Source organism: Strongyloides ratti (genome assembly GCF_001040885.1).
Source record: "Strongyloides ratti genome assembly S_ratti_ED321, chromosome : 2".
Lineage (NCBI taxonomy): Eukaryota > Metazoa > Nematoda > Chromadorea > Rhabditida > Strongyloididae > Strongyloides > Strongyloides ratti.
In genome coordinates this window covers 11283359-11295522 of record NC_037308.1, presented here as the reverse complement: position 1 = coordinate 11295522, position 12164 = coordinate 11283359, and the positions used below count along the sequence as shown (strand labels likewise).

General features: G+C 19.0%; 5 protein-coding genes across 5 annotated transcripts; 2 read left to right on the top strand and 3 right to left on the bottom strand.

The window, feature by feature from the left end:
• Positions 1-3091: 3091 nt before the first annotated feature.
• On the top strand, positions 3092-4178 carry SRAE_2000360000 (7TM GPCR, serpentine receptor class e (Sre) family-containing protein; the record flags this gene model as incomplete). Its single annotated transcript, XM_024654812.1, has 4 exons — positions 3092-3178; positions 3222-3261; positions 3307-3593; positions 4014-4178. The coding sequence occupies 4 exons, from the start codon at positions 3092-3094 to the stop codon at positions 4176-4178; spliced, it is 579 nt and encodes a 192-aa protein (XP_024508146.1).
• A 2751-nt stretch (positions 4179-6929) lies between these two features.
• On the bottom strand, positions 6930-7300 carry SRAE_2000359900 (Proteolipid membrane potential modulator family-containing protein; the record flags this gene model as incomplete). The annotated part of the gene is made up of 2 exons (XM_024654811.1): positions 6930-7214; positions 7250-7300. 2 exons carry the CDS (start codon positions 7298-7300, stop codon positions 6930-6932), a joined length of 336 nt encoding a protein of 111 aa, XP_024508145.1.
• Positions 7301-8175: 875 nt separating this feature from the next.
• SRAE_2000359800 (Hypothetical protein) lies at positions 8176-9141 on the bottom strand (the record flags this gene model as incomplete). Its single annotated transcript, XM_024654810.1, has 1 exon — positions 8176-9141. The coding sequence occupies one exon, from the start codon at positions 9139-9141 to the stop codon at positions 8176-8178; it is 966 nt and encodes a 321-aa protein (XP_024508144.1).
• A 700-nt stretch (positions 9142-9841) lies between these two features.
• Positions 9842-10238, bottom strand: SRAE_2000359700 (GPCR, rhodopsin-like, 7TM domain and 7TM GPCR, serpentine receptor class v (Srv) family-containing protein; the record flags this gene model as incomplete). Its single annotated transcript, XM_024654809.1, has 2 exons — positions 9842-9847; positions 9894-10238. 2 exons carry the CDS (start codon positions 10236-10238, stop codon positions 9842-9844), a joined length of 351 nt encoding a protein of 116 aa, XP_024508143.1.
• A 1276-nt stretch (positions 10239-11514) lies between these two features.
• Positions 11515-11976, top strand: SRAE_2000359600 (Mitochondrial F1-F0 ATP synthase subunit F, predicted family-containing protein; the record flags this gene model as incomplete). Its single annotated transcript, XM_024654808.1, has 1 exon — positions 11515-11976. One exon carries the CDS (start codon positions 11515-11517, stop codon positions 11974-11976), a length of 462 nt encoding a protein of 153 aa, XP_024508142.1.
• Between the last annotated feature and the right edge of the window lie 188 nt (positions 11977-12164).

The following is a 12164-nucleotide window of genomic DNA, read 5'->3' as shown; positions in this document are numbered from 1 at the left end:
TATCACAATAAAACTATAAACTTGTAAATATACATTATCATAAGTATTATTACATTAAATTTTTGTAAAAATTGTACTTATTTATCTATTAAAACATGGAGAAAAAATAATCCTTTCATATTTTATTATAAAATGAAGATATTCATTTTTCGAAAACCTATTAAATATTTTAAAAAAATAAGATTTAAAATGTTGTTTTGATTTAATTACTTTATTATAATCTAACAATATGAAATTTAAATTTTATCTTATAAAACCATTTTTCAATTATATAAATATATATTCTTAGTTTAAATTGTATTTTCGATTATCTTTAATTTACAGATTCTATTTAATAGGGTAATTTAAATAAAATGTATAATCAATATAGATTACAAAGATCCTTTATAGCATTCTTTAAATTTTTAAAAATAAAAACAAATGTATTGCTAATAATGTTATTTAACATAAAAAAAAAATAATGTGATGCAACATTATTTGTGGTGAAAAAAAAAATCCACAATAAAACAAAGGGTCTTGTAAATTTAAAGACTTCAACCGGAACACAACATAATAAATTAAAAGTTTTTTTTTATAACAAATTTTATTACTTCTCAATTTTCCACAATGCTATAATTTAAAATAATGTATATTAAATTTTTACAAATTTAATAATGTACGTTCATTACTATTTTTTTTATATTGATAATTTAAAAAGTTACCATTGCAATGATGTAAAGTTATGATTTAATAGATAATTTATTCTAAGACAAAGGGAAATGCTTGCATGATAATATCATAAAAATGAATAAAGTCTATATAAAATAATTTACTTGAAAATATAAATTTTTTTTTCTTTTTAAAAAGAAAATTTAAAATAGTGTAAATTAAAATGAAATAACTATTTAAAAAAGCTAATAAATAAATTGCCATCATTTCTATCATACCAACCTTGTAAATATAAAAAAAAATTTAAGTAAATAATTTAATTGTCATATTGTTTTACTTATTAATTTATTATTCTAAACTTTTATATTACCAATTAACGTCGAAAAATTTTATTAGTACTTTTATTTTTTTTAGTATTAATTTTGTTTACCATATTAAAAAAAAACTTAAATAATAATTATAATGAGGTATTTCTTAAATCATCAAGAATTAGCATAAAAATTTTATGCCATTTTATATATTGATTCTTTTATACAATTAAAAATACAATTTAAAGATTAAAAATTAATTTTTTTATATTTTTTATTATATTTAAAACTAAATGTTATAAGCTTCATTGTTAATTTGAAATATAATAAAAATCAAATTAATAAATATTACATTGTTTTAAGAAGACAATTTTATTAAATATTTTGGTAAATTTGAAATGGTAATATTTTAAGTGCAATTTAAATTTTAAAAAATTTACTATTTATGTTAATATTATTATCAATTTTGTAAATAAAAAATTATTTGATATACTATAAATTAAAGTTATTATATATGAAAAAATTTATATGATTATGTTAAAAAGTTATTTAATTATACTTTTTTTTGTAAAATTTTCGATAGTAAAGTTTATTTAAAATTAATTTAATTCTCTTAAAATTAAGTTATTTAAACTTTTATATTACGAAAAAAAAATAAAATTTTAATTTTTTTACTATTTAAAAAAAAGTTCATAGAATTATAGAAAAATTTTATATCTTAGATTTCAGTTATATAAATGTAATCTGTATGAAATGTGTTATTTAGATAGATATATACAACAAATTTATCATCTTTGTTTATATATTTATTTTTAATGTTATTGTATTTTGATAGTAATCTTCAAAAACAATAAATTAAATGTCATTTTATATATTAATCTTTGTTGTTAAAAATTAAAATACTGTAACAAATATCATAATAATTTAAGTTGATACCCACCTTTAAAGTTATTTTAATGTTATTTAAAAAAAAAAAAAGTCATGAACATATATATTTTAAAACTATCACTTAAAACAATATGTTACTAGTATTTGTAAATTTAATAAAAAATTATTTAAACAAAAAGAAATTTTAAGACATTGTATTACAAGTAAATTTATGCTTATGGGAATTCATTATTAAAAAAAAGAATTATCATGAAGAAATTTTTCATTTTCTTTTTGTACTAAGGAAATTAAAAAATTTTATAGAGTCTTTTGTTATTTTTAACACAAAAAAATTAATTGGATTTTTCTATAATTAAACTATTATAAAATAAAAAGAATATATTGTTTTATAGAAAAAAATGTTTGTTGTTAAAAATTGTATCTTTTATATATTCTATAAACCTTTTAATAGTTTAATTATACATTTTTTATCTTTAGTATTTTATGATATTTTAAAGTTTAAAAAGATAAAATAATTTTATTCATATAGTTACTAATAATAAATTATTTTAAAAATGTATCAATTAATGTGTTTTTTTTTATCAAAATAAGTAAATATTTAGTAATATCATTTTTTTAATCAACTTTTAAAATTCAAATACAAAAATTGATAAAAAAATTTTTTTATTTAAAAGAAATATAAAATATAATTATCAAGATTGTATAAATCTAATAATTTATGATTTTCTATATAAACCTTAAAAATACCACGCCTATTCCTTTTAATAAAATATATTTTCAGCTGTTGTCAAAATAAACTTTGAAAAATATCGTTAATTAATATTTAATATTTTTTAAACAGACATACAATAATTTTATAACTATTATTATTTCTTTATTTCTAAAATTATAATCAAAAAAAAAAAAAGTAATTTAAAAATTATTTTAAATACTTTCTAAAAATGGAATTTTATAGTATCTCAACAAATTTTTTAATATTTGTACTAATAGTTTTTCTACTTTCAATTTTATCATTTCCTTTAGTTTTTATTTTTCCTGTTAAAAAAAAAACATACCATAAAAATTTTAAATATATGTGGTATTTTTTTGGATGTTGTATACTTGGTTTATCAATTTGTTTATTAATTTCAACTATAATTGAATACATATATGATGAAGATAGTAATAAAAGTTTTATTTATCCTTATATTGTATTTGGAAAATCATTTTTTCATCGTATGCATCGTTTATCACTTATTTGTTCTTTTATGGAAAGATTAATTGCTACAAAATATTGTAATGTATATGAAAAAAAAGTAAGCAGAGTATTTCCTTCTTTTTTAAGTTTTATTTCTGTAAGTGATATCATTTAATTATCTATTTAAATTTTTTATTAAGGTAATTCTAAGTCTAATTTGGATTCTTTTTTCTAATAAAGGTAAATTTTTATAATACTTTTTTTTTATTTAAACTTTAATATTAGATATTATTAATGAATTTGTTAATATATTCATTCATATATCAGCATTAGCATTTTCTTTATTAGGAACAGTTATACTTTTATATCAAAATAAAAAATTAGAAAAAGAATATAAAAGGAAGTTAACGGAACGGTATATTATAAAAGATAACATTAGAATTGCCAAATTTCTTTTACCAAGATTATTAATTATAAATTTAGGTGAAATTATTCTCTTAATGTTATACGTGTACTTTGGATTGTCAATGAAAAAATTTCCAATTATTAGAGGAGATATAATTTTTTATAGTGTATGTTTTTATTTATAAATATATACATATATAAGTAGTGTTGTTAAAAGATTCTATTAAATTTCATCAAAACTTTAATATATAAATAGTTAAATTTGATGGAATCTATTATTTATATCATTACTTAACTTTTAATGTGTACTTAAGTATTTTATTCATTTTATGGCACCTATATATATATATATAAAGTTCTTTTCAAAAAAAAGTATAATATTAATAATTAATATATCTTAATCAATTAGCTGAATTATTAGGTATTATAACATTTATCATAAATATATATATTTATATAGGTGGCCAAAGAATTATATTATTGTACACAAAAGGTTGTTTTGTTACCATAACATTATTATATTTTAATCATATTAAAATATAAAAAAAAATTTACTTATATATCATTTAATAAATAATTATTTTAAGTTAATCATATTTGGACCAATTTTATGGAATTTAATCATAATAATGACAAAAATTTTGACCAAATTAAAAGTAACAAATCTAAATGAAAATGTTTTTAATATGGAAAAAAATAATGAGGGTTGTGTATATTTTAGCAACCTTAACCAACAATGGGAATTGACATAATTGGTATTATTTAAATGAAAAAGTATTCAAGAAAATTTAATTTGAAATCATAATTAATTTAATAACATTTTTAATATTAAATATTATATTTTTATAAATTGAATACTTATTTTTTTTATAAAATATAATTTCATTAATTGTTTTAATATATCAAGTAGTTTAAAACTAATTAAAGCATACACTCATTGTAATGACAGTTAAATGTAAATATCAAAAATATAATATTAAAGTTCATGTTTACAGGATATGATAGTTACACTTTTTTGTATAGTTAAATTAAAAGTTAATTATATTTTAAAGTGAAAAATTTTATCAAAACATTTAGAAACAATTAAAGCTTATTTTTAAATTTATTTTTAAACTTAAAAGAAATAATATAAGAAAAATATTAAATAAAATAAATCTTATTGAAAAAAATATATTTAAATCAACTTAATCAATTAGATAATTATCAAAGTTAATTGTTTTTGTTGTAGCATTTAATAATAACTTTTAAACAAAGATTATCTAGAATTATAATATAAATTATTCCATATAAATCTTATAATCTCATCTAGAGAAAATTAATTAAAAATTTTTTTTTTTAATTTTAATGTAAACAATTTTATAGATATTTCTATTAGTTTATATTTGTCTTCATCTAAAATATAGAAAAGTAAATTGTTTTTATCTTTCATTTTTATCAATTTTTTTTAATAATATAAAAATATAAATCAAATGTAATGTTTTTTATTAAAATAAGGAAAGTAAAATTTGATAAAATAATTATTGATATAAGTTTATAAAACATTAATTTTATCTTATATTGATAATTTTAATGTATTTAAAAAAAGGATAAAATTTTGATATAAAACTATTTATACATAAGTAAATGGCTCAATTTTAGAGACACGTTCGTATTAGAAATTTTTTTTGAAAATTCAAATATTAAATATATGTATAATTTTTTTTTAAAATACTATAATAATTTTATATAATTTTTAAACTAACATATTAAATAAGTAAATAAGAAAGAGTTAATGATTTTGAAAATATATTTTATAAAAATAAGAACAAGGAAAAACATCTTTTTTTAAAATTTGAATATGCAACTATAGTCATTCGATAGCCCTTGAAACGGGATGAATTTTGAATATAATCAACAATATTCGAAAATTGAAACTTCAGGAGTTATAAGAATTCAAAGATGAGGGGCGAAAGTGTGGAATATTTTTTTTAAATCTCGATTTTTATGATAATATTGTAAATTTTAAAAATAAATACTTTATTCTAGATTAATTTTTTACGAGAAATTCATTAAGCCTATTCACATCTTCATAGGGCTTCTAAAAATAAAGATATAATAAGATATATGCTTGAAAAAAAGTTTTAAGAATCTTCTGATAACTCAAGTTAATGAGGTTACAGAACCATGAAACTTGATGCGCTGTGCTTCTTTCGTAATTTAAGGCATACCCTACGTTGAAAACTTTTTTAAATTTTCAACCGTTCTTGAAATACTATGCTTGGTATTTTTTCGCGCGTAATCCATTGTCACCATTTTTTTATATCTTTAAAGTGGTTAATGATATAAAAAATTTTTGAAGGTAGACCCCATATGAAAACTCATTAGAAAACGATTGCAGAAATCTAATTGCATTTATCTTTATTTTGAAGCGAGATATGAACAAAGGCGGAAATTTTTCTAAAATATTCATTGTTCCCGACTTTTCAGTATCTCAGTAAATACTCATCCTATGAAGATGGGACTGGTTTCATTCGATTTCTATTCAAAATTTGGTCTAGATTTATGATTTCTAGAGCTATACCATCATTATTTTCAGATATTCAGAAATTGGCTAAAAATATTCTAGATTTCCGACTTTACCTCTAAAAATGTAACAAAAAAAACATTTTTTTTTTTGAAAATTCGAATATTAAATATATGTAAAATTTTTTCTAAAAATACAATAATGATATTATACAATTTTTAAACTAAAATATTAAATAAATAAATAGAAAAAAGTTAATACTTTTTAAATTTATTTTTAAGTAAAATTTTTTTAAAAAATCTACTATCAATTTACTTATTTTTTTTATCTATTTATATGATAATTTTGATTATTTATATTAATTTTTTTTACTTTTTATTTACTATCAAATACTCTATTTACTATATATTTTATTAAATCGTTTAAAACTTTTTAAATATTTTTTTATTTTATTTTTTAATAATTCAGTACGTTAGTGACATTAAAAGAGATCCTATTTAATAACTAAATAACTTTAGAATTAAACCTAAAAAAAATTAATTATTTGTTTATATTTTATAATGTGTTATATGAATTAATAAGTTGTTGATTGAAATTTTAAAAAAAAAATGTAATTTTATAAAATATAAACTTTAAAAAAAAAGTATAAAAGTTTATTGAAAATTTACATTAAATTTAATAAACCAAATAAAATATAAAAGATAAAGTTGTATAAGTTATTTGTTTTATGGAATCTATTATATTGTTTTGTATAATTTAAGTTTTAAAAACAAATTCATGTTTAAATTTTATTTACGTAGCTAAAAGTTCTTATAAATATGTTTATTTAAACTTTAAAATTTCAAAATTTTTTTTTATACATTCAAATTTCTTTTTAATTATAAAAATGATTTATATATCCATTTTTGTACATAAAATATTTCTTTATATATTTTTGTAACATATTACAACATTAAAAACAAAGTAGTAATTTAAAAAACTTTTTTTGTTGTAAAAATAATTAATAATATCCATATACTGGCGGTCCTGCTACAACAGGCGTTACCATTTGTGGAGGTGCCATCATAGGTGTTGCTACAACAGGTGATGCTACTACAGGATGTCCAACAACTGGAGAAGCAACAACAGCACCTCCACCAACAAACTGATATCTACATCTGTATGGATCTACAGTATATATAAGAATTAAAGCATGAATCATTCCTGGTAATATGAAAAAGACAGAAAGACAAATATTAATCCATAATTCAGAACCACATCCTAGTAAAATTCCAACAGCCACAGGCTATAAAAATGTTATAAAAATAAACTTAAACTTACTGAAAACAGAATAGCCCAACATACCAGGCAACCTCTATCTGGTTGATACATATTTTATAAATAAAAATTAATTATATCACAATCAAAATATAAAAATTTTGTACCTTATGAAAAAGATTTTGTCGTATTTAAAGATAAAAATTTACATTTTACTATAGTTAAAACAAAATTTTTTAATAAAAAACAAAATTTCATATTGAGTCAATTAACCTTTCAGCTAATAAAACTTTTGTATCATAAATCATAATATTTTTTTGAAGATATTTTAAAAATAAAAAAAAAAATTTTTTTTGTTATATTTAAGAATTTCTAGCAAAACTATAATTTAACTATATTTTGAATACTATACTTTTATATATTTATTACTTATTAATATCTTTTAAATATATTACACCATCAATATGTAATTTTAATTTACTTTCTTTTAATATATTAATTTATTATTTAAAAACATCTAATAGTTTTTATTACATGATAATATAAATATTTATGCAATATTTTGTTAGACTTTGTTATATCGTTTTAATAACTTTTTACCAACAAAATATTTTTTTCCTTAATCAAAAGATTTTTTTTTGTAAATTGTAAATATATGATATTATATTAAAAAAATAGTATTATTTTTTAAATAAAATATTAAGGGATAAAATTTATACTAAAATAATTAAAAAAAAGTTATAGTAATTTAATTAAAAAAAGAATTAGACCTTATTATAAATTTTAAATAATTTGTCTTTTTCAAATCAAAAGTTTAAAAAACAATAAGTGATGTTAATACTTTACTTTTAATTATTTAAAATATAAAAAGTTTTTTGGTAATTTTGAATTATTCATATAATAACAATTATAAATACTTACCACTTTTTTTTTATTTAAAATGAAAGGCAATGTTTTAAAGGCTCAAAAATTTTAATTATTTTAAATGACTAATTTTGCAATTTTACTTCTGGATCTTTCAATACTGAAGTTTTTACTTCTGGTTCTTTTGCAATTTCTTCATTGTTTTTTAAACTATCATTCTTTTTACCATTATCAGATAAAGGATCTTTACCTAAATTTTGTCCAGCTTTTTCTTTTTCAGTATCCCAATCAGATAACACATCATCCATTGTAGGATAATCGGTTTTTTTCTTTTTTGCTATTGCACCCGTAGCAATTAATTTTTCTTTCTCGTCTAATTCAATTTTTTTTGGTCTTGGATCATCTGTTTTTTTACCTTTTTTAGATGTTCCACCTGCCTGAGTCGGTTCTTTGGTATTTTCTGTCATTTTTTCCTTCAAATTTGTGGTCTCATCTTTTGTTTCTTTATTTAAATCTGGACTAGACATTTCTTCGTCATTCTTATTTTTATTGTCTTTTCTAGAACTTTGTAATCCACCATCTATTATGGAATATTTTCCAACTTCTTTTACTACTACTTCTTTAACTTTAGGACGATTAATTTCAGATTTTTTACTTGGTAAAGTTTTATCTAAGGGTATTCTATTTGTATCAGATGGATTCTTTATTCGATCCCCTTTATTATCCAAAATTTTACCAGAATCTTTTATTATAGATGGTTTTGATTGAGTTTTATCAATTTTAAGTGATGCTTCTTTTTTACCATCATATCTCATTTGATTAGCATCTGGATAGAAACGAGGTGGCCTAACAGATTTCCTGCTTTTTTTTGTATCACCTTTATTTTCTGTTTTATCGTTATCATTTTTATCATTAGTAATTTTATCATTAATTTTACCATCAATTGGTTTCTTTTTTGGATATACCTTTCCTTTTTTTTTAACAGAAGGTTTGTTTTTTTTTTGATTTTTTGTCCCACTATTACATCCATGTGATGATAAAAAAACTAAAAATAAAAAAAAAAGTATGTAAAAATATTCTTTAATACTCATAACTAACTATTTTATTTAATAAAAATTTTTGAATAAATGGTTTTAATAATAATAATAATATCCATATAACAATTTTTGTTTATTTTCAAATTAATCAAATTTTTATTAATTATACTATTGAAAAAAGAAAATTATTTATTAAAAAAAATCACGGTAATCATATCTAATATTCATTTAACAATAAATTATATTATTAAAATATCTTAAATATTATACTAAAAAAGTTTAATAATTATTTAAAAAAGTTATAATTGAATGTTTTCGTATCAATTTATAATATATAAGCACCTAAGCAATTATTCCAACTGTACTTTGATTTTTATTGTAGTATGGTAGTAATGAACGAAGTACTTTTCTATAAAAATAAATTATTTTTTAACATTAAAAATTTATGAAACATACGACAAAGTTAAAGATAAAATAAATAATCCAAATGTCATAATATCAACAATCCATGACAATGATTTAATAGCAATAGCTTCTAATTCTTTATTAATTTCCAAAACATAAGGAAGATATCTAAACATATAATATATTTCAAATCCTATCATTACAAACATTGATATAATATTATATGTGAATAATTTATAATCCATATGATTATTAACTCTTTGCTTTGAAAGAATTTTTTTATGTTCATAAAAAGATAAAAAATTAAGAATACTTGTTAATATTGACAAAGGAAGATAAAAAAATACTGCTACTGCTGCATTAAAATATGCGTTATTTGAATTAACATATATTCCACTTACTCTTCCAACTTCCGGAAGCCATACATATTTAATAGTGTAAGTTATACAAACAATTCCTATAGAAAATCCTATTAATGTCATTACTGTAATATATAAAGTAATATTTCTAAATGAAAAGTAGTCTTTATATTTCATTGGATAACAAAGAGCAATATATCTATTTACACTAACTAAGAATGCTATTTCAAACATTATACAGAAACATCCACCACTTGTAAAATAAAGAATATAGGCAATAAAATTATTTCTAAGAAAAAAATCATCAAATACATTATATTTTTGAATACGTGATGTAGCAAACATAACAAAAACTGTTATAACATCAATAACACCTTTATGAAACATTATTGGATAAAACTCATTTCTTACGGTAATTGCTTTTTTGTAGTAAATATAATATCCAAGACGTATTGTAAAAATGAAATAAAATGGTAATAATATTATTGTATATATTAGTTGAATATAATCAAAAAAATTAACTGCCATAATTAGATAAATTTTCAAATTGTTAAGAATTTATATAAAACAACAAATGATTCATATAATGTTTATTAAACTTTACTCGAAGTATATATATATAATTTTTTTTAAAAGTATCAATGCCACAATTCCTATATGAATTTAATTTTAATTTTACAGAAGATTTCTAATGATAATATTATAAATTATCTTTATCTGATAATTAAGGTATTATTAATAATGATGTTAAATATATTTTAAAAGTTTTTATTTTAATTATTGTTTTATTCAAAGAAAAATATTTATCATATAATAAAAATTTGGACTAAAGAAGATAATTTTTTTCTAATTACAGCTATATAATGATAAATATCATAAAACAGTTTCAACAAATTATTAATGATGATTCAACATTCAATGGTCTTTTAGCATTTACTTTTTCATGCAATTTTTAACTCTTATTATATAAATATTTAAAATAAAAAAAGTTGAGAAAAAATTTAAAAACAATAACTAATTTAACAACCATTAAATATCTGAATTTTAATTAAAACATTTTATAATATTTGAATAAAGTTTAATTATTTGAAAACAAAGTATGACTGGAAATTTTTTAACTTGTAAATTAAAAAAAAAATTATTTTTGTTTATATGTAATTTAGAAATGTGATTCTAATGAATTAACACATTGTGCATTATAACACAGTGGGTTCAATTTTTTGATTAATCTAAAATTTATCTTAAGAAGAATATATGTGTAAAATTTGGAACTATGACATGTAAATGTCAAGCCATTCCTACTAAAGTTCCTTTCTTATTTACGTAAATAGATGTTCTATAATCTATGATATACAAAATGTTTTCTAAAAATATTATTATTATTTTTATATCACTTACCAAATAACTGTAATTTACTAAACATTTTTTTTTAATTTAGATTTTTTTTTTGTAAAATTTTTATCATTGTCTTTTGTAGACATTTTACAAATATCAACATTGACAAGGTTAACTTAGGCTTTGATTTTTATACATTTTTCCCATCGATTTTTCATTTATTTTCTGAAAAACTAGTGTTTTTTACTATTATTTTTGATACTTGTTCTTTTATCTTATCGATTGATTGGTAGTACTAATTGTAATTAATTAACTTTATTTTTAGATCATGGCATTCTTGCGAGTACCACCAAAAGGTACCAAATTGACACCATGGGTACCAGAACTAATTTTTGTTCCAGTTTCACGCGCTATAGAAAGACTTGGAGTCTTCTTTTACAACCGTGTAATCTCTAAAACTGAAATTGGTCTTTTTGACAAAAGATGGAATAAAAATATCCACGGTCCATACTGTCACTGGCGTTACTACGGAAAACCTGACGTCAAATTAATGAATGTCAAGATTTCTGAACTTGGAGCTTGGTTTGCAAGACGTGAAAAAAATCCAGGAGCTATATATAATGAAATTGCAAGAAATGTATGGCGTGTCCATAATTTGTATTATTCTGGACCAGTTTACAATAATACTATTAAAACAGTCTTCCGTGTTATCTTCTTATTCATGTTCATCAATTGGTTTATGAATATCCGAAAATACATGGATTTCCAAAAAGCTAGATATCATTGGTAAATAGAAGGAAATTGGTTGGAAAATTAGTAGCTATTTACTGTTTTATTTTTAAATAATTTGTAGAAGCTTTGTTTAATCCAAATAGGTTTTGATTTTACTAAAATGAAATAAATAAAGAATATATCATGTGTTATTAATAATTTTACTATCAGGCTATCCTTAAAATATTTTTTCTTATTATTACTTTG